Here is a 23914-nt window from a genome sequence, read left to right on the forward strand (position 1 = left end):
GATGTGGAGCAACTGCACATTGGACAATGGGGTTTTCAGTGTCAGGATCAGCCCTTTTTGAATGTTCTTGTTCTTGTGTCCTCGTTATATGCAAGTCAATTTTCATCCTTTCGGATCTCAAAAGATGTTTTTGTCAGTTGCCAGACACCCTCGCACCATGTTGTGCCAGGTTAAGCTCCAGATCAAACCAATGCTTCAGGTTCCCGCAGGCGCTTCAAATCTAGGTTGATAATGCAGGGGTGGTTGTTGGCCTTGTCTTACTGACTTGTCTGAAAGTTTTCATGACTGACAGGAAGACATTACTGCTGGTCTAAAATTTGCTGTCAACAGGTGTGTAATACGTATACTGTTAAAAAATGTATTTAGTCCAATTCTTACCTATAAAACTATAGACTGAATTATACTGGTCACCATTTGAACTTATTACACTGGCATAATTCCCCTAGAACGCTGTTCAGGTTTTCTGGACTTATTTCCTTAAAATAAATGTCCATATTTTTTTTTTCTTTAAGCCAGTTTGAAATACATTAACAAACCATGCTGTAATTGTTTTTATGTTTTTTTTTTATCTTTGTTTTTTCTATTTCATGTAGCTTACTTGTTTTTCTTTTCTTTAGGTGGATTACTGTCATTGCTTAGAAAGTTGCTGTTGTACCAGTTCTCTGGAGTTTTATCTCCAAATATATTTTTAAAAAAATGGATGGAATAACACTCATTTTGTGGAAGTGATTTTATAACAATAAATAAAATGGCAGTTACTCATGCAATTTTGTGCTGGAATTTATAATATGATGCGTATTGATTTATGCAGTATGAAGCGGCTCATTAGATGTTGTTTAACCAATCAGAAGTTGTTATTTTTCCAAGCCTTTTTTATATATATATATATATATATATATATATAATATATATATATATATATATATATATAGATATATATATATATATTCTAAGTGTGCCTAGAAGCGGATAGTCAATCCTTAGTCAATGCTGAATCACCCATAGACCATTATCTGTTCCTTTAGGAAGACAAGTATGATGAACGAAAAGTGTACTTCTCCAAGAAGAAATGGGCAGAGCTGCAAGAATGGGAGAAAGTCATATACAAGAACCAGAAACAGAACCATGAAGCAATGATTGCCATAGGTATTTTTATTTATGGATACACCCTAAAAGGAACATGACCTGTGTTTATTTGCTTTGTAAGACCCCTCACATGGTGTTTCTTATGGAATTTTGCATTATTTTGAGATGTGTTTTGGTGTTTTAAAAGTACATCTCAATTAAAATATCGAAAGTTCACATTTTCAAAATACATTAATAATAGTGTAAGCAATCACACAGACAAAATGTAATGAACCGCTAACGTATATATCTCAAAATAATGCAGCATGCAATAAGCGTTTGGTACCTAAACACCAATCAATAGGATACAATGCTTAAATAATACTTTAATGTGTGGTGTTTGCCTATGAGACTGATAATGATTCATATGTAAAGGGTTTGTTCTATTTTAATATAAACAAACTTGATTATACTGCGTTTGTATTTTTAGCAGTATCAGCAATAAAAAGTATGTCTCTGTGAGCGGGTCTGCCGGGTGTGCCTGTGATAAATCAGCTGCGATGAGTAGCTGGAGACGCATTGCTAAGCAACCAGCTGAGTGGCAGGCTCGTGCTGAGCTAAGATGATCAGGAGGTCCCGATTGGCTGGAGGGCGTGCCTGGGGATGCTGCACAGAGCTCAAAAAGTGGCTGCACTACAGCTCAGGGCGATTGCAATGCCATTTGCACACAGATGGGCGCTGGGTGTTTGTTTACATCCAGGAGAGAAGCATCCACTCTGCAGGAACTACTACCATGGAACCCTTTAACTGCAAGACGGGGCCTGTGAAGGTGATTGCGCAGCCAGGACCATTGGAATGGCCCGGAGTCGCTGGGAGACCGGGACTTCGGAAGCAACAGAACAGAAGTAGATCAGCTTAGGGCATGTGGATCCCAAAACAGTACAGAGAGGGTTATGTTCCCGTAGCAGGACGTTTCTTTTAATGGGACTAGCGCTCGTCATTTTGTGTGGCAAACTTTTATTTTTTAGCTTTTGTTTTCGTTTTTATTTCTTTATTAAATGTGAAACTAGGTACCCTAGTGTCTGTTCTGTGTTGAAATTAAATCTGCGCACCAGTGCGACGTATCAACACCAATGCTCTGTGTCTGTGTCAGTATTTTCAAGTGACTATCCACACATGTAACACAGACCCTGTTACATATGGTGTCAGAGTGGGCGTCACTGGTCCTGCTGAGTCAAGACAGGATGGGCACAGAGCAGTTGGCTGCCAGGATGCACAGGCAGAACGAGCTGACGATCAGCAGTCACCGGAAGCGGTTCTGAGGGAGCAACTGAAGACATGGCAGAGGTGTGCGGAGAGGCAAGGCCTGCCTTCCTTGGCCAAAGATGTGGCTGCCATCTGGAGAGCCAATGGAGGTGTTGCTGTCGTCCAAGAGAGAAGCAGCTAACGTTCCTGTGACAGGCTGGCGAGTGGATAGAGGCCCAGAGACAGACTGCAGTTCAAAAAAATAATACTTTTATTACAAATAAACACAAAATAAAATGACACAAGGGCCAAAACAAAGGGATTTAAACACAAATAAAAAGACACAAAACAAGACTTACAAAAATAAAGGTTTCCAGGCTGGGCAATGCCTTCACTGGATGAGAATTAAAAAAAAACAAAAAAAAAAAACACAAAACCAAAAACAGCAAACACAGCAAACACAAACACCAGCTTGCTTCCTCAGCTCCCTCCTCCCCTAATGGGAAGCTGAGGCCTCCTTTTATGTCAGGTGGCTGGGTGCTGATTGATCATTAATTACTCTAATCAACCCCAGCCATCTGAACACAATAAACCCAGGCAGTTAGGGGAATTTAACCCCATAACTGACAATTTATAAAGGCCAGAGCTCTGCTCTGCCACAGTTCCATAAAGGAAGAACTGCCATCTGGAGGGCTAAAGGAGGAGCTACTGTCCTAAATGCCAGTGCCTCCACCACAGCCCCAACCACCACCCCTGGGCAGCAGTCCAGCACTAGTGGGTAAGAGCCCTTGACCTGTGAGCCACCCAACCTTGGTGTCTGGACCTCCCATTGCTGGGCCTAGGTCCCAGGTCACAGCATCAGCAGGCAAGGTTGTTTGCCCAGACTCCTCTTTTGCTCCCCCAGTGAACGAGATGTCGCTACTCTGTCGCTGAGGATCTCATCTCTGTCAGCAGCTGCAGCCGCCAGGTCACCAGCCTGCTCTTCGGTCACCCTGTCGATGTGGATCCCAAAACAGTACAGAGAGGGTTACCTAGAGTAGTAGGTTCCTGGAGCGAGACTTTCCTTTTAGTGGGACTAGCGCTCGGCATTTTGTGTGGCAAACTTTTATTTTTTAGCTTTTGTTTTTTGTTTTTATTTCTTTATTAAATGTGACACAAGGTCTACCATTGCTGGTACCCTAGTGTCTGTTCTGTGTTGAAATTAAATCTCTGCTCCTGTGTGGCATATCAACACCAGTGCTCTGTGTCTGTGTCAGTATTTTCCAGTGACTACCTACACATAAGACCTGTTACATACGGTGTCAGAGTGGGCATCACTGGTCCTGCTGAGTCAAGGCAGGTTAGGTACAGAGCAGTTGGCTGTCAGGTATGATATCGATATCATAAAAAATATTGCTCTTGGTGTCCATTACTATTTTTTTTTTGTGCATTTTTATATTTACTGTGTCTGCTCTCAATAACATGTTTTTTGAGAACTGTGCATCAAACTGTGTAATGGATATTTAATGTTAGTCAGCATGCTGTGGATGTAGGTCATTGTGATACAATTTAACGAATTTACTTTAATGTACTTTGCAGGGGATATTTGTGTTATAAATATGTCTTGTCAATGTACAGGGCTGAATTCACCAAAGCCAGAATTTATGCGTCAGCTGCCCAGAAGAAGGCAGACTGCTGTGGAGGAAAACGGTGACTCTGACCCAGATAAGGAATGGATCCCCAGACACAAGAAAGCTGTGTTTGGTAACTGGGAAAATCCATTACTTAATTCACCACTGTGACAGATTCTATGTGTATACTATATACACGCTGAATTGTATATACCCAGTTTATGGTTTCCAATAGGGTACATGGTATATTACAAAAACTGCAGTAATAGTCTTGAAACAAGATAATTTAAAATAACAAAATTATTTAACTGTCCTATTTTTTTTTTTTTTACAGCAGTGAAAAGCTTTAGACAATCTACAGAGAGATCTTCCACAAAATCTGTGAGTGCTCAGGCAAGTCATAGAAATACTGGCTCCTGAAATGTGAGGGGTTAGGGCGTCTAAAAGTGTTGTGCTGACCTCAGACTTTGTATTTCTGGGTGATGGACAATACACAAACTTTATACTGTAACATTAAAGCCTACTAATGCTTCTAATTAACCAGGACCATTCATCATGGAGCTTACATCAGCTCAAATCCCTCATCTCACAGCAGCAATCACTGCTGTGAAATGGAGTTTGGGGATTCCTGCAGTAATTAAGTGACCATAAATGGTACTACATGTTATTTCTCTGTTCTACCAGTAATAACTGTTTATTCTTGATTACCTCGATGAGAATCATCTTAAAGGTAGTTTTTATACGAATTTGCTGGATACATTTTTATCTATGTATTAATAACAATTTATAAGTGTTTCTGTACTCGTGAGTATTTGCTTTTAAACAGAAGCTTTGACAGCTACTCAAATTAAATGTTTTTTTTTCTCCAAAAGAAAAAAGAGGTCCCAGTGACAAGCAGTTCTGTTGCTGCTCAAAGTAAAGAGTCCCCAGAATCTGATTCTGATGAAAATAGAGATGATATGTTTGAAGGTTTTGAGGATAAGGATGAGGATGAGGATGTGGCTGTTTTCATTAAATGCGACACAAAGAATGAAAAATCCAGAAAGTATGAATTAAGAAAAACAGGTAATTGCAGTAATAATTACAATTTGGTTACATTTAAATCTAATTTAAAGTTAATGTTATAAAGTAAGGGTGGGCAACGATGTAAAAATTGTACACCAATATCGTGCACGTATTTTGATATCGATATCGAAAATATCAAAGTCTTCCAAAACACAGGTAAATATAATACTGTAACACAACTGCAATATCAAACATATATACATATATGACGTTAACAGATATTTAGATATGAAAAGCAATAACTTACTTTAACTTAGTGGTGCTTTCTCACTATATTGTAACGACCTTCGAGTGGTGGCAGGAAACCCGGAGGACCCTCATGATGGATAGGTAGTGAGGACGCTAATTGGGTGGAGGGGAAAGGCTGCCAAGAGGTCTCCTCCAACTGGGTCTGGAGTGAGAGGGGGTGGGCCAGCATATAAGAATGGCGGGAATGATGCAAGGACGGGGAGAGACGACAACAGAACTGATAGGACCGAGGAGATAGTAAGAGAGCAAGAGAACCACACACTTATTACTATCAGCTGTGAGACAGGCCCCAACTACAGCTGTGCCATTAACCGCACTCTTGCCCGGGCTGGGGGGGGGAAAACTGGGGGGGGCTGGAAAGACTCCGAAGTGAGAGGATAAGAGGGAGATATCGGACAACCTGTCGGGACAAGGGATCGACTGACAGAGGGAAGGAGCCGCACTGGAGTCCGAATGACGAGCCAGAGAAGCTATGTGTGTCTACCCTGTGCTCTTTCACCCCTCTATCATTTATTTATAAATATGGGCTAACCTCACCTGTTCACCACAATCATTGCTTCCGTCTAAGTCCATAAGGCTGGAACCTGAAAACGTTACAATATCCATGGAGAAAAATAAGTTCTTGTTATATTGTTATACTATACCATCATCAGCCACCTCAAAACTGAAATATTTCTACACTGTACTCAGACTTTCTAGCCATTCCTAAAGTAATTAAATTTTCAGCTGCTCTGCTTGTAAAAACTGACTTACGACACCTTTAAAAGTATTAAGTATGGTGTCATGTTGACTTTTGCATTATTTTGAGATGAGTTTTGATGTTTTAAAAGTAGCTACATCTCATTTACAAAAATACAAGTTAATATTTTAAAAAATTGATTAATGATAGCGTAAGCAATGAACCGCGGACACGTGAGCATATCTCAAAATAATGCAAAATGGATGGTCAACGGTGGTTAATACAACATGCAAATAGTGTTTGGTACCTATATGCCAGTCAATGGAATAAAATGGTTAAATAATACTTCAGCGTGTGGTGTTTGCCTACAAGACTGACCATGATTGGTATATATATAGGGTTACTTGTATATTAATATAAAATAAACTTGATTACACTGCATTTGTACTTTTAGCAGTATTAGCAAAAAGTATGTCTCTGCGAGGATATCAGAATTTTATTTTTGAATCTCAAGATATCACAATATGGAAATGATATAGATATTGGTGCCCATCCCTGTTATAAAGATTATTTTGAATGTATTGATCTTTCAGGTTCAAGAAAGATGACCAAAACTAGCAGTGGAGTTTATAGCTTTCATAAGAAACAGAGACAAACTTATTCTGAGATTGATGAACCATATGACCACTTCTGTGAGTATTGCTTTTTGGCATCATGCGCTGTTCACTACAGGTCTGCTTAGCTCTCTCTTAGTTAATTATAGGCTTGACAGTGTTGACTTAACTGCAGCAAAAATATGTTGTACATGAGGACTGTGACTCTATCCAAGCTGTTGAAGGATTTTCCACAGCTATTCCAAATATCAATATAATGAACAAAATAATAATAGTTAAAGAAATAGTAAAGAAGTGGAACAAATGTCTTATGCTTCTGACTTATACCCTGCTGGGAATGCATAAGTCATAAGCTGAAGTTTAATCAAATTGTAATATAATAGTAGTCAACACTCACGTTCTTTGATAAGAAATATACCTGGGGGCCAATTTTTACGTATAAAATGGAATTGTAGTACAGAAGATCAATATACTACTAAATCAGAGGAAATGTACTCGAAATGTAAGATGCAAGGATATGAAGATAACAGCTTGAAAAAAACAAACAACAATACAGGAAGTTAAACTGACAGACAGGGACTCACTTCTCAAAAAGGTAACGCACAATCCAAATAATACTAATGCAATTTGTTTCTTAACTGAATTTAACTATATATCCAATTATATCAAGCAGATTATTTTTAAACAATGGCATATTTTGAGTCATGACTATTCCCTGAAGAAATAGTACACGAAAAATGTCCCCGGATACCATTTAAACGTGCAGGGAATTTAAAGGATGTTATTTGTACACTCTTTTAGCCCAAAAATAGAAGATTCACAAACTTGGCTATCTAAAAATCATCTTAATTGTCACTATAAATGTGGTGACTGTGTACATTGTTCAAACACTATCAATACAAAATTCATATCCCACCCAGGATCAGATAAAAAAAAAAAAAAAAAAGTTCCCATCAGGGTAGTTGTAACTGGTTGTGACACACATTAATGGTGTGATATATATATATATATATATATATATATATATATATATATATATATATATATATATATATATCTCTTCAAAAAAAGAAACACATAGGTGTTTTGAATGTACCTTTTATAGCATTAGTATGGTAGTTTGCATAGTAGACTCTTCCAAAGAACCTAAACCTGTACAGAAATCATCAAGGCATTCAATAAAGTCACTTACAAAGGTCAAACAAAGTTCAAAGTCAACAGAAATCACTAATGGGTATGCACACCACTGGCATTGATGATGGCCTAACAGCTCCTGGCCATGGATCGAATCAGAGCCTGGATAACATGCAGGGGAATGGCAACCCACTCTTGCTCAAGTGCCTGGGAAAGTCCTTGTAATTTCTGTGGCTCAGGGTGACGTTGTCACATACATCGATAAAGCTTGTCCCACAAATGTTCAATGGGGCTCAGATCTGGTGATCGAGGCGGCCAGGGAAGCACTTGAGCATTGTTCTGAGAGAGGAAAGCTGCGGTAGCCCGGGCTGTGTAGGGTTGTGCATTGTCATGCTGGAAAATGACGTTACGATGGTTCATGAATGGGATCACATGAGGCCGTATGATCTCATGACACTAGCGCTGAGCTGTCATGTTGCCTTGAACATGAACAAGGTTCATGCCACCCAGACCATATTGGCAGCAAAACGTCCATTTTCACGTCGAAGCAGAAATGTGGATTCATCACTGAACACCATGCTTCTCCATCTTTGTTAGGGCCATACTCTGTGTTTATGACACCACTGAAGTCGTAGTCGACGTTGTTGTGGTGTAGGAATCACTCCTCTAACTGGTCTTCTTGCTTGGATACCTGCATGCCGTAAGCAAATGGTGTTCATTTTGGGAATATTCACATGTTTTGCCATTTTGGCTTACGCCATGCGTTTTCGATTCTGACAATGTGACACTGCCAGCAAAACGTGTTTAAATAAAAAAGTATTTTGATCAAGTTTTGTTGCAATTTTTTAAGAGATTGAAGAAAAAATATCTGCTATGCGTTTCTTTTTTGATCGGTATACATGCTGATAGTCAACGAAGTGCAAAAGCAGGAGGAGAGGATCAGGTGTGTAAAGGCCATTTCCCAGGCCAAGCAGGGAGAATGGATGAGATGGGAGAGTGTGGAACAAGATTGGCTGGCAAGACCTATGGACAATGGAACAGAGCAGGATCAGTTTCCTCATCAGTTCAACATATGATGTTCTCCCATCACCACAGAACCTAAACCTCTGGATGTCAGGTGGGTCTTAACCAAGGACGGTTTACTTGGCGCCATGACCAGGTGCTGCGATGTTTGGCCTTAGCATTGGAAGACAAGTGTAACCTGACCATTAAGTTGCCACCAGTTCCATCAAAGCATTACACACAAAAGACAATATTCCTCCATCCAGGAGAGCAACCACCAAGAAAAGGTGTCAAACCAAGCCTCACCCAGGACAACTGGAAACTGCTAGAGACTGGAAGATGCTGGCAGATGTTGGTCAACGACTTATTTTTCCACCTGAGATTGCCACCACTAACCTTCGACCAGACATTTTCATGTGGTCTGGATCAGCACACCTTGTTCATCTGGTAGAGTTAACAGGATGCTGTGGATGAGGCGTATCAGAGGAAGAAACTTTGGTATGCTCAACTAGCTGTTGAAGTGGAACAGCGAGGATGGAGAGTCTGAGTTTACCCAGTGGAGGTGGGTTGTCAAGGTTTTGTGGCACACTCTACAACCCGGTTTCTCAGAGATGTCGGGTTCAGTGGCCAAGAGTTGCGACGCATAGTGAAGAACTTATCTGAAGCAGAAGTGAGGAGAAGCAACTGGCTGTGGTTGAGACGAAAAGATTCTGGTAGGGGACCTCAAGCACAGTAGAAAGAAAGCAACATCGATGGAAAGGAAGGTAAGTAAGCTGGGCTTTGCTGTGGGGGACAGGGGGTGGTGCTGGGATGCCACAATCATTGTTGAACCCTCTTAAGGTGTTGTGGGCTGATCAACAAAATACCAAAGATAGAAGATGCCCACTTGAAGACCCCAGAGAAGTACTCTACTCAGCTCAGTCTAGATGGTTGTCATGCTGATGCACTAGGGAAGCCGCACTGTGATTGATCCCCTGAGGCAACATTGCAGCCGTTGTGTATGTTGATGCGCCAGGGAGACAAAATAGGCTGATCCTTGGAGCCAGCATTACATGTCAGCCATCAACACCAGGCAGAAGAATATCTACTCATCAGATGGAAGGAAACACAGATGGATCACATTATAGTAAAAGAAGCTATGTTGGTGCTTATCTTGGTGACAGCTGAGTCCAATGTCAGAATGAAATTTTAACAACTACTCTCATGTAATGGAAATTATGTTGTGTTAAGTTATAAGCAGTATGATAGGGAGGTTAAGAGATAATTGAAAAATAATCAAGTCTACATTCCATTAGAACGAATCCAATACAAGAAACCAAAAATTAAATAGATATCTTTATTTCTTTAGCATTAATGAAAGGGTGGATAACTGAAAGAGAGAGAGATTTTCTAACAGAATACCCTGTTTGTCCTGCATTCTCTACACTCCCTAAAATACATAAATCATTAGAGAATCCGCCAGGTAGACCTATAGCCTCTGGTAATAGTTCACTTACAGGACTAACTTCTCAATATGTTGAATTTTTTTGGCACTTATGGGCACTTTCTAGATATCCAGACACCTGTCCAGAAGGCCTTTTTCCTCCCTCTGAGTTTTTGCTTAAGATTTCCAATATGCAAAGAGTTGCTTTTTACAACTACAAGGGAATGCTATAGGTGCGGCCTTTGCACATAATTATGCTAACCTATTTATGGGTCATTGGGAGGATAATTTTATTTATAACTCTGAAAGTAATCAATATTTGTCTCATGTTACATTATGGCATAGATATATTGATGATGTTTTATTAATATGGAGAGGCACGGAACAAGAAATAGAATTATTTATAGAATATATTAATTCAACTGATCCTCATTTAAAATTCACTGAGGAACACAGCTATTTTAATATCAATTTTGTAGATTTGTCAGTCTTTAAAGGAAAAAGTAATACACTTGAAACTACAATATATTGCAAAGCTCAAGAGAGAGATACATTGTATTATATTTATACAAGAAATCTGCCGCTGGATATTTTCATTTGCCCAAAGACTGAGCACTTCCTGGACCTCATCATCGTTCCATTACACTTTTGCTATTTTTATTTATTTTTTATTTACAACTGCGTGCAGATCTGTGAACCTTGCCCCTTGATGTTTGTTTTTGGCTACTATCATGCGAGTTTTCAACGCGAGGCAAACGTAACCCTGTTGCATTCACATTTAATTTTTCAACCCGAGGAGAGCGCTTCCTCCTGGTTTTAAATTCTCAACCCTATTTTTTGTCATGTGTGTTCACCCCTGTAAAACTGTTTTGTCTTGGGTTGAAACTGGCAATGTAAAAGCACTTGCTGTTCGATCCACTGTCGCCCAAGGGTGCTGAAATTAGGGGTTCTGGGGGTGTGGAAGCACCCCTGGCTTTGCATGGTTTCCATCATATACACTGGTTACAGTTGTGCTCAATGGCTTTCAGCACCCCCATTTTAAAAATAGTTCCAGTACCATTGGGGTCACCCCGGGTCGAAATGGATAGTGTGAAAATCCCTTATTTGTATTGTGGAAAGTTACTATCGTTTCATCCCAATTGGCTTCCTCTTGAACCAGGTGGTAATTTCTGATGTGGGGATTGTGTACATTGTGCCAATATGATGGATGCAAAAGCCTTTAACCATCCTTGCATGGGCGTAAAATATCAAATAAGAGGTTTTATTAATTGTAATATGACATATGTCGTATATATGCTTAAATGCCCATGTGGTCTTCCATATATTGGTCAGATTAAAAGAGCCCTTAAAGTAAGAATAGCTGAACATAAAGCAGCTATACGTAATAAGAATATGGATTATGCTTCTGTGACAAAGATGGCTGTAGTGGGTGACGTCAGACCAGAAACCAGGAACCAGGAAATAAACAACAGAGAGATGTTTTGGGCAGTTTTGGGCAGCTGAGCACTTGCTTGCGCTCAGCATTTAATGAATGAACAGAACAGTAAATAAAAAGGTTGTAACAAACAAAAACACAGGACACGGCACTTTCACCAAATTAGAGACAAACAAAACGGACTACACAGACAAACAAGGTGAGCTGATATTTTAACTATTCTTCTTCTTCTTCTTCTTCTTCTTCTTCTTCTTCTTCTTCTTCTTCTTCTTATTATTATTATTATTATCTCCGTCTCCAATCCCGTTCTCCACTCACCGAACACACAACCTCGAGTGATGAAAAACATGCTGCTTTTATGCAGCTGTACCGAGACTTGATTGCTAATCAATCATTCAATTGGAGTCTCGGTACAACTGCATGTGAATTAATAAAGTGCAATTCCCGTGCTCACATAATATTACATTTTACTTGCACATGAAATGCTATGCAATCCTCGTGCCTAAATACAAATATACATTTTAAACGCTCATGTTACACAGACCCGTTTATATCCTGTGTACCAATAACTATAAACCAACATTAACACACAACATACAACACAAATACACACAGGGGCGAGGCATTTTGCCACAGCTTCCTTGAAATTTTATGGTATAGAGAAGGTCTCTTTTTCAAGCAGGGGTGGTGACCGTATAAGAAAATTACGTAATGTTACTGGATATACACTTTGGATGCACTAGAACCATGGGGAGTCAATGAAGATCTCAGTTTAGCTTTTATCTTTAGCTAAAATAAAAAATGTCTGAGAGATTATATGTGTAATTATTTTGTGTATATATATATATATATATTATATATTATATATATTATTTTGATATAATGCAACTTACAAAATGTTAAAATGATTGATGCATAAGATTAGTGTTTTGTAATATTTAGTAAAACAATGTATTTGTTCAGGAGAAGCTATAGCTTTGTAGCTATAGACATGCAAACATGTTATTGTTAATATTGTTGTGACAGGGTAAAGCGTAAAAGGTGTATTGTGTATATAAAAATGCTTGACTGATGTTTACTTTGCAGGTGAATTACCTCGTTGCATTTACAAATCAGAGAGTGTGCAACCAGAGTAAGACTTCATCACGGCACGATTTATATATATATAAAAAAACATTCAGAAAAAAAAGGACAGTATCCAAAGCCATTTTTTAAATTGAAAAACATACAGCTATGTCTGATCAGCTGGCCTTTAAAGAAACCTATATAGTATGTCCTTGTGATACAATACTCTCTGTTTCAATAAAACAGTGGCATTATCAGTACATTAATTTGAAAACTCGGCGCCTAGCTATTGAGCCAATTGAGTATTTGAATGGTCCGTATGTATGTGTGCATGATATATTGAGTGGTCTCGTCTGCTGTCATATCGGTACATACTGAGGTAACACCAATGGTAACAGCTTGTCGCATTACTAATGGTGACTGTCCATCATTCTGCATTCTCGTTTGGCTGTTGTATGCAATTGCTATATTGGTAGTGAATGCACAAACAGATTTGTGAATTGCTCAAAATACTGCTTGTGGCAGAGCAAAGCTCTGCCCTTTTTAAATTGGCAGGGATGGGGTTAATTTTCCCTACCTGCCTGGGTTTATTATGTTCAGGTGGCTGGGGTTGATTAGTTGATTAGGTTAATTAACGATCAATCAGCGCCTACCCACCTGACATAAAAGGAGGCCTCTGCTTCTCATTTGGGAGGAGGGAGCTGAGGAAGTAGGTTGGTGTTTTGTTGGTTGTGATTTTTTAATTTTCTAAATCCAGCGAAGGCATTGCCCAGCCTGGAAACCTTTATTTTGTACATTTTGTTTTTTTGTCTTTCTTTTTGTGTTTTAATCCCTTTGTTTTGGCCCTTGTGCCTTTTTATTTTTGTATCTATTTATAATAAAGCTTATTTTTTTTGAACTGCAGTCTGTCTCTGGGCCTCTATCCACTCGCTAGCCTGCCACACTGTTATATTCCAATGTCTTGCAACTGCTTTGTGCCGTTTTGGAATATCTCTTTCTGTGCCAAAGCACTATTTTTTTGCGCAAATTTAGCGACGGGATTGCACGAAGATCAAAGATCAGGCCCTATATCTTTAAAATAATGGACAACAGTTCATATAAAGCCCTAGTGGAAATACTAATTGTACGTCAAAATGTCAGCTTTGCTATCTGAGAACAATAACACAAAATAAAATGTATATATTGGAAGTTTGCTTTTTGAGTGCTCTCACTTTCTTGCCTTCCTGTAGGAGTCCAAATAGTGAAATCGTTGTGGATAAGCAACCTGTTTGTATGTATTGTCCTCAGTGATTGAGCACCTGTGATAATTGTATAGTCTACCTGCCAATGCGCAGAAGCATTGTGAAAAGTAGATATTCACTGAGTGTAGGATGACCGAAGAAGTATAGTGTGATGACAGTGAAGGTCGGACCACAGACGTCACCAGAAAATATTTATTAAGCAGCAAATTAAAACCCTAACATTTGGCTTTCCGGCTTGTAGTCTCAGTAATCAACAAAACTAAAAGTTCATCAAACCAGACTGTGTAGCTGAGACTGTACTTCCCAGGCTTGTCACTGGGAGCTAGAGCAGTGGATCACTCCGAAGGTAAGTAAAATTATTTTTGTTTTAGTTCACTGTTTGTAGACTTGCTTAAGGTTAACTTGCTTTCTTCCTTTTTTTAGGTTCTGTTGAATTCCCACCAACAGAGGGCGCTCGTGTGGCAGGTAAGTAGGTTCCCCTTGTGGAGAGCTGGGGAATGCAGCTTAAGTGCAGTGGCCCCTCTCTGTGGTCAATGATCCATGCACAAGCTGATGTCTGAGTGCTGCCCCTCCTTTTGGTCAGCAGGAAAAGGTCAGGTGGGTACTTGTCCTCGTACCTGCAGTTATGCAGCATCCCCCTTTAAGTATTTGTAATCCAATGTTTTTTCTTTGTTTCAGGTTGCAGTTCCTCAAATGGGTTTTTAAACATCCAACCCTGCTGAATTGTTAGTTCCAGAAAGCTATGCTTTGCAGTTTTGCCTCAACAAACAGTAAAACACGCTATTAAACCACTGTCTGCGTGTTTCCTTTGACTTTGTTAAACAATACAAACAATGTTCTCCTTCACATCTCAGGTTTGCTTCATCCCTGGGAGTAAGTTTTATTTTTAGTTTTTTGTTGAAGGTGATCTTTGTCAACAACCAGTTGTTAAATCACACTGAATATCATACATTTATAATCTGTGTGACTGAAATCGCTCCTGCAGTTTTCCATCTACACAGAGTAAGCAACATTCGTTTCACCTTGAACCCCCTTCTATCTTTTCCGTTTTCCCCCTCTGGATTCTATTGGGTGGTGTGGTGGAGGTGGTCCCCACTCCTCCTCCTGAAAGGGGCACCCATTTAACCCATTTGGAGACCCTTGGGCTTCTGTGAGGGAGTGCCCATTTAACCCACTTTCAACCCTGAAATGTATAGTGTATTGTATAAGTGGCTGGTGCAGGGTGCAGGAATTAATCAGAAGACGATATTCACAAGGCAAGTAAGTGAAGTTTATTCCACTGGTATAGCAAATCAAAAACAACTAAATGAAAATAATTAATAAAAATAAAAAAAAATACATTCACAGAATGCAATTCAAATGCAAAGAACTAAAAATACAGGAAGAAAACTTTTAAACAAAACAGACTGTTTAATCACCTTTATCCCACACAGAGTACTCATCTACTCAGTGTCCCTCAGACAGCACTTCATGCTCTCAATCCCTCTCTCTCTTGATTGAACCAACAACCAGGTACTTATACCAGTTCCCATTAGCCCCTCCCCTGGACTAATTCATTACAAAATAAATCACCATATTCTTTAATCTAAGGCATTGCCTGGACAATAGTTAATCTTAACATATTAAAATGTTAAACATTAACAATACAACCCCCCAGAGGCATGTTCATGACTATAACAGAGGCTTATGTCAGCGCTCGGTAAATACAAGATGGACTTCCGGTTAAATAATAAACTGGGTTTTGTGCATTAAAAGGCTTTTTTTAGTGGTTTAAAAAAGTCTTAGTTTCAGATGTCATTAAGTTGGTTAAAACAATTCATTTTGATTTTCTTTCTGTTTAAATCTAAAAATACTTTTGACCATTGTACTATTCGTAGTATGTTTTTCAGTTTGTCCGACAGTACTCCTCTATGTACTGCTATAGTTTTTACAGCTTCAATCTCTGATGTGCGAGTATTATTTTCTGGGAAGTTTTAACATACCCATTCTTCAAGTAACAGGTTTTCTAAAAGGTTGAAATTTACTTTAACCAACATTTTGTTACATATAAAACTGGTGGAGTGACATTGTTTTTATTTTGTTTGTGATGCGGTTACAAACATTCTAAGAGCATATACTACGGATTATATCCCTCTAGCTCAGCCAATCAGAGTGCAAGGAGTCTTTCCAGTGAAGTATAAACATATGTACATATACATTTATACATATATAAATAAGTTAAAAGAAAAAGAAAGCACATGATTACCATTACATTACAACTTCAGCAAATTCATCTCAAGCACAGAGGATGAATAACAAATCTAAACCTGGAGAGGCTTGGCAGTGACACAGTGGAATCTAGAAGGGCATTCTATAACCCCAAGGCTGTGCCAAATAAAGTAGTGACACAACCAAAAGTGAAAAGGAATGACTGTCAGGGAAGCTCTGTGGAGACCTCTCAACACAGATTTTAGAACACAACAAATGCAAAACCTTATAGAAGTGAGCAAGAATAAAATAAAACTTTCTGCCACTTAGTGGTTTAAGAGAGGGGCAACAAAGAAAGCTATCATGAATAGAATCCCAATGCCAGTCATTCAATACAACCGTACAAGCACATTTTTGCAAAGACTGAAATTTTTAATATTATATTTTTGGAATGCCAGACAAAGCAGTTGTATTCTAAAATTGATCTTAGCAAACTCTTGTAAAGACATCAAACAAAAATGAACCCAAAAATAAGTTATGAGATACCTAAACCCCCAGGAGCTTGTAATGAGCTCTTTCTCTATTGGGACTCCCTCCCTAGAGACAAAGGCATTATTGGAGCTGGTTTCCTGGACGGGGCAATAATCATACATTTAGTTTTGGAAATGTTCTGTTTCAAATAACTAAATTCCAAAGCAATCATAAACAATATTAATATTATGTTAAAGATCTACTGTATCTGTTACTGGGTTTATAATTGTTTTATATTATATAATATCATCTGCAATCTAGTATTTTCCGAAAAACGAAGAGTTGCCAAATTATTAATATACAAATTAAATTGTAAAGGACCCTTGAGAAACACTGGATATCACTGGTAGCTTAAAAGAATTGCTGCCCCTGAACAGCAACACTTTAGCAACGCCCCACAAGTTAAAAAGAAAAACAATTCAAAATGCCTTCACCAAACCCTTTCCAGAACTGGCCTTTATCATAGACCAAAACTTTTCAAGATTTGAAAAGGTTTGAGGAAATCTTTCTAATCATTCAGTTTTAGCATTCCTTAGTAGACTAGTTAATTTATTTCTATGAATACAAAAGGCTTCCCAAGCAATGGGTGTACCATGTTGTTTGGCACATGTAAACAATCCAGCTTTAACCATAGTACTTTTATAAGATCAGCAGACAACCATGGTTTAGAAAATGCATTAAAACGTATCCGTTTTGATGGACTGCAGAGCTTCATAATGTCTGAATAATGATGGCTTAGTTTAGCCCAAGAATCCACAATTACAGGAAACCCAACTGTGAAATGACACGTTAACGATCAGCTCATTGCAAGACTACAATCAACCAATTTATAGACCCAGATGGAACATCTGCATGAAAATGCTGGAGAAATTATATTATTAAACCCCAATCTAATTATACTGTGATTAGAGTAGTCCAGTGGAACTTTAATTGAAATGAATGAAAAAAGATTCACATGTGAGGTATAAGATGTTGCTGACAGCACTACAGCCATGGTCGTGGATGCATGTCACTGACATACATGTTGAATTAGCAAGACATAGCAAATGCAGTTGAAATTTCAAGAAACACAGTTTAAAGATTAATATGAACTGGGGAATGCAACTGAATTATATGCAAAAAAGAAACACCAGTCCGGGCTTAACATTTAATTGAAAGAGTGTGTTTGATTCCCACTTCTGACCTTAGTATTTTTCATAATTATGAATTATTTTAAACAGGGCTAACTTGCCCCCTCCTTGTTTTTTTATAAATCCAAAAGATGACTCTTTGAAGAAACCATGTAATACTTTTGGCTTTTTTACACTATATAGTATCATTCTAATCTTAAACTACTTGATTTTATTTTCAAGCTCTTTCCAAGGAAGGTTCAGCACAAGGTCATACAAGTAGAGTTTACAGCAATCACAAAAAACAGCAAGTTACTTATGCTGAGATTGATGAACCAAATGATGATGACTATTTTTGTGAGTATGACTTGTTAGTGATGACATGGGCTACTTTTATCATTTCTACACCAATTTACAGTACTTATAGGATTGACAAGTGAATGAGATTATAAAAACATTATTTAATGCATTTGTACTGATAACCATTGGACATATATGACTACTTATTGTAACTGTAACTAATTAATCCTCATCCCTATCACACAATAACAATTATTTTAGAAAGTTTTTTTTGTTAAATCTGTTAATAGTCTGTTTCACTTTATACAGATGCTTCATCTCTTTATTTCAGACTGCAATATCTGCCATTCCTTCTTCCTTGATAAGTGCAATATCCACGGGCCTCCAGTGTTTATCAAAAACCCTTTAGTTGAAATCGGTGTAGCAAATAGAGCACGCCTCACTTTACCGCAAGGAATGAAAATTAAAGTTTCCAAGATCCCAAACGCAGGTCTTGGGGTCTGGAACGAGCGACGTGTCATACCTAATAGCATCCATTTCGGGCCTTACGAAGGGGAGCTAACCAGTGAGAAAGAGGCAGCCCTTAGTGGATATTCATGGATGGTAAGTTGTTGTCTTCTTGTACATTTTCATAGTTTCCTCAAAATAATCAATTCAAGCATTCAAAATTCTAAAAGGTATTGACAATGTCAACCCAAGGGACTTTTTCGACTTGAAAAAAGAAACAAGGACCAGGGGCCACAAATGGAAATTAGACAAAGGGGCATTCAGAACAGAAAATAGGAGGCACTTTTTTACACAGAGAATAGTGAGGGTCTGGAATCAACTCCCCAGTAATGCTGTTGAAGCTGACACCCTGAGATCCTTCAAGAAGCTGTTTGATGAGATTCTGGGATCAATAAGCTACTAACAACCAAACAAGCAAGATGACCACTCATTTATAAACTTTCTTATATTCTTATGTTCTAAAATCAATCTTTGTTTTGTAGCTTACATTCTTTAAAATACATGCACAAGTGATCCTTTGTGAATTGAATAACTTGAACCAGCTTCAATCAATAACTGTTTGATTTGATTATAACAAAGAACATTCAAGCAATAATTAAAATAGTATTCATTATTAGTAGCTTCTTGGTCATTCACGCTCTTTTGCCTATTGGCACCTTCCCACCTTATTCAGAGATGCCCATGTCCATTGCACTGTATTGTATATTTTTACAGATTAGAAAGGGGAACAGTGATCATGAGTACTTAGATGCGAAGAATGAAGCTAACTCAAACTGGATGAGGTACTGGTACTATATGCTTGATGTTGAAATAATTGACACAATTTGTCCTTGCTCTTTTTCTTCTCGCAGTAATTCATTTTATCAAATGTGTTTTTTATATTGCTTTTTAAAAATGTATTTGTATTTTTTGTAAACCCATTGTTGTTTTTTTGACAGCAAATATCCTTGAAACCATTTGAGATAAAGATAAAGAATGTTTTATTCTGTTTATCAATAAATAATATTTGTTAATAATTTGACTGCCGCACTATCCAAACCTCAAACCTCAGACACCATTTCAGATAGACTATAAATTGTAGGCAACATGTGCTGGTCACCTTGACTTTTGCCTCTGACCCAGTTTGGTAGCAATACAGGTCATCATGCTACTTGTTATGTTTTTACATGATAAAGGCAAGACATTTTAGATATTTGCTTGATTTTTGGTACGTTTGGTAAGATTGCATGACTCATGCTGCTCTCCAAATGGCATCAGTTTTTACTAAGTGATCCAGTGTAATTCTATAGCTACTAGAGCTTTCCCCCATTGTCTTAAAATGTGGTAGTCAGACATCTAGTCCATTTAGTTAATCAGAACAAAGCAACATAACCATACTGAAACACTTTTTAATTGCATGCACTTTGCTGAAGCTGTCTATCATGCTTTCATCAAACATGTCTGTTATGTCAGGTACGTGAACTGTGCCAGAAATGATGATGAGCAAAATCTAGTGGCTTTTCAGTACAAAGGACAGATCTTCTACAGATCATGCAAGCCAATCCCTCCTGGTTGTGAGCTGCTGGTGTGGTACGGAGATGAATACGGCAAAGAGCTGGGGGTTGGACTGGATTTTATGTGGGAGAGGTCAATAGGTAAGAACATATTTACAAACTGGAGAACCCTGTCCATACAATCTGCTGCTGTACTACAGAAGTAGTACTTTTATCTCTTGGATAAAATAGGATGAGAAGGAAGACTGGGGGAATGCACTAGGTTTTATCAATGAGTGTATATGTAGATCATACAACCTTCGCAAAAATATATCTTGGATTTCTAAATGCCTTTCAGCTGCTGTAATAAAGAATGTCCCTCTCAAGCCCCATGCTGAAAGATGCTTAGTCTACCGACTGATGTCTAACAGTAACACCTTCACTGGAACAGAGGCATTAGAAGAACAAACGATACTCCACGGCAGATGATCAAAGGCAAAAAGATGATTCACTTTAGCCTTGAAACAATGGGTCAAGCAAAAAGTAACAAGCAAAAAGATGATCCCTCATCGCTTTAGCATGAATACAAAACGGCAGCTACTGTATAAGGAAACAAAAAAGAAAACTACAAGTTAGGATCTTGCCTTTCTTTTGATATTCAGTATTAAAGCAAAGGCAATATCTTCTGATAAATGAAAAAGGAAATTAGCTATTTACTGATGTATATATATATATATATATATATATATATATATATATATATATATATATATATATGTAACGAACCTGGGTCTGCTGTAACCGTGTTCCGGAAGGTTCTGGCCCAGGGTCAGTAGTTCAGTGCAACAGGTATTCAGGGATGTCAGAGACGGGAGAATCGCCACCAACCAGTGGCTTGGCTTGCCATGCCAGTGTAACCAGTTTCAACAGTGTTGGCAGAATCTAAGAACAAGATATTGCAACTTCAGGAGATTGAGAGCGGGAAGATGTGTCTGCTTGGGATTGGTGGCTGGTGCACCGGGGACCTGCCTTGGACACATACAGAAGTAGCAGGCTGCTGCTGCTGAGCTAGGGGAGAGAGACACAAGCTGGAGAATGAGAGAAACAGAGCAGAAGAAACCATGGGAAAGAGAAGAAGAGAAGCAGGACTGGAAAGGAACAGAGAATGCACTTAGTGACTGTAGCACATAGATGCAACAGCGTGTTTTGGGACAAGCTTTTATTTTATTTTATTTTTGTCACAGTTTGAGTAGCACTACGCTGCTCAGCTGTATTTGTACCACTGGCTGGTAAAGCAGCACGTTTACTTGTCCAGTGTTGAGTCCTGGCTTAATAAACTGTGAGTTTGAGAACCTGCAAATCCTTTGTGAGCAACATTAATTTCCATGTACTGCTATAATATGTTTCCATCTTAATTGATATATTATATACGGTTCAAGGTGAGGGGCAGAACCCCCAATCTCTTGGCCAAGCACCAAACACAGTCTAACCAATCAGGATGCTCTGTGGGAAACAACGAAAGGCTAAGCAATTCATCAAGAGCTCAAAATGAAATGCTTAATTATTTTATTAGGGCATAGCTTACTATTGAGGTTTACAAAGTCGTTTGAGATTGTAAACATGAGTTTGCTATAACATAAATATATACTAGGGCTGATTTAACTAAAATGTTATTAAAAACAAATTGTTGCCTAATATCTTGGTTTTAGCATTATGTTGATCTAGTGTCATATTTACTGTGTAATATGTTAGATTTTCTGAATGTACTGTTGCATCATTGCATTTTTAAATAAATACTGTTTTGAATAGATGCTTAGTAAATCATTCACTCTTACATATATTAGCGAGCAACATCAAGAAAAAAAATATATATAATAATAAATGTGATTATTATTCCAGCAATAATTTGAACCCGGAAATACTAGAATTCTAAAACAATATTAACTAAAATACAGCCCAGCAATTTGAAAAAAAACATAAATGGGTGCAACACAGTGACTCCTTATTTCTCTCTTCAGAAAAGGACGTGGATAAACACAAATTATATGACTGCCGTCACAGCAGAACCTCCTTTACTGCAGAACATTACCTTGAAGACCATAAGAAGAAAACTCACCCACGAGAGGAAATATCAACCGAAAACTCTCAGGCTTCACACAGTTGTACTGAATGTGGAAACAGTTTCAGTAGGATAAACAATGTTAAAACACGTCAGCGACTTTGCACAGGGGACAAACCACATACCTGTGTTGAATGTGATAAGAGTTCAAATAAGACTGAACTGACCATCCTCAAAAAACAAACCATTTTGGATATGTTTTCTATTTGTGTGGAAAGAAGTTGTTTTTCATATTTGTTAGCTGTTTTTGCTTTTTGTTTCACTTCTGTGTATCTATTTTCATTTATTTTTGTTTAACTCGTTTTATAGTGTGTGATCATTTTAAGCCCAACTTTTATTTACAGTTCATACTAAATTGAGAGCAGGTTGTATTTATAGTAGTAAAAGGGAAACATTCACAAATATATTTAGTCCAACTATTATTAGAACCATTTTGTTTGTAAAGTAATAAACAACTTTAAAATACCCAAGAGTCCTTGAATTAAATTCCTTAGAAGTTTTATAATTTCAATGCATTTTTTTTTTCTCGTTTCAGAAAAAAATGTTGCTATATAGGATACAGAGAGAAGGCTCCAAACTATTGTTCACAAAAATATACTCCTTTTGGATGATGTATTTTTGTCAGGACCTTTTATGTTTGCTAAAATGCTGTGAGACAAATTTATTAATTAAGTGTTAAGGCTAGGGTTTAATTGGTTCACCACAGACACCTGCATTAAAAGTAAAAATACAGTTCTTGTTCAAGTGGGATCAAAGGTTCCTTAAGTAATTGTGTGAACATATATTTTTACTTAAAACACACAAGATGTGGCTCAATTTAATAATTTATTGTATGCCTTAGGCTCTTTAATGCTTATTGAACAGACACAGAAAAAGAACCGACGAAAATGTAAAATGATTTATTCAGAAATTAGAAAAAATACTAATGAAGGTAGTAGCAAAATAGCAGAACCTACATTAAAATACCACCTACACATGTTTAGACATCAAATATCACCAAAAGCATTTAAATAGCATTATTTTCCTAGCTTATGCACCAATTCAATACATTGTATAGTCAACTTTCAATGAACAGCAGCAGTCTCTGCCCACATGCCACTATGATTCATTCTTCTGAAATATAGAGCATATTTTACTAGCCCTTCTGTCCAGCCCCTGATTAATTGCTTTTATGATTCATTAGACTGTGTTGAGGGCTTGGCTGATATATTGACTATTCTGCCCCTGCTCCGTCTCCTGATGGCAAGAGTATTTTTTATTGGTGAGGCTTGAGGCTGGCAGGGGAGAGTGTAGTGTGCATGGGAGTGGAGTCAGGGCTGGTAGGTAATGCAATCTAAACATGAACACATAAGCCCAATATCTGCTCCTGCAAGGGAGCCCGGCTCTTTTGTACAGCGGTATCGGCACTATGCTTCAAAGTGGGAGGTTTTGGGTTCGTGTCCGACCTCCACCTGTGAGAAGCCCTGCTTGCTAGAACCGAGGTTCGCTACATTGCTGTCAGAAATAGATTGAGTTCAAACCCATGAGCATCAAGTAGGAGCAGTTGGGAGAAAAGAGATGGACCAGTCGATCAGCTGCAACCTGACCTATTCCAAACCTGGAAGGACTGCGGACTGGGGGACCTCCTCAGTGGGCTTGAAGACCAAAGCTGGTGCCTTGTCTGCAGGGAGTTTGGGCACAAGGTGGCATGCTACCCCACCCAGGAGGAAGAAGAGATACTGTCTGCCCTTAATTGAAAGAGGAAGAGGGGGGGCCCAACCCAGTGCTGGAGAGGGAGTTGTTGCCCACCTGAATGCCAGAGAGGTGCTACTGCCGCTGGAATACCCCGCATCCCTACCAGCTGCACGGCAGGAGGGCAGCTG

At 38.4% G+C, this 23914-nt stretch overlaps 1 protein-coding gene across 1 annotated transcript; it reads left to right on the plus strand.

Moving 5' to 3' along the window:
- Window positions 1-157: 157 nt before the first annotated feature.
- Window positions 158-20198, plus strand: LOC121313958 (probable histone-lysine N-methyltransferase PRDM7). The gene is made up of 9 exons (XM_041246731.1): window positions 158-169; window positions 1026-1146; window positions 3928-4053; window positions 14251-14292; window positions 15024-15087; window positions 17938-18011; window positions 18286-18557; window positions 19176-19243; window positions 19914-20198. The coding sequence occupies exons 1-9, from the start codon at window positions 158-160 to the stop codon at window positions 20158-20160; spliced, it is 1026 nt and encodes a 341-aa protein (XP_041102665.1). The 3' UTR covers window positions 20161-20198.
- Window positions 20199-23914: the final 3716 nt, after the last annotated feature.

The sequence above is a fragment of the Polyodon spathula genome, chromosome 4 (genome assembly GCF_017654505.1).
Source record: "Polyodon spathula isolate WHYD16114869_AA chromosome 4, ASM1765450v1, whole genome shotgun sequence".
Lineage (NCBI taxonomy): Eukaryota > Metazoa > Chordata > Actinopteri > Acipenseriformes > Polyodontidae > Polyodon > Polyodon spathula.

What these genes read in the sequence shown, in the direction of transcription:
- LOC121313958 (XM_041246731.1), top strand. An exon ending in TGAAGCAATGATTGCCATAG is followed by an intron (nt 1,147 to 3,927) that starts GTATTTTTATTT and finishes GTCAATGTACAG; the next exon opens with GGCTGAATTCACCAAAGCCA. An exon ending in AGACGATATTCACAAGGCAA is followed by an intron (nt 15,088 to 17,937) that starts GTAAGTGAAGTT and finishes TCATACAAGTAG; the next exon opens with AGTTTACAGCAATCACAAAA.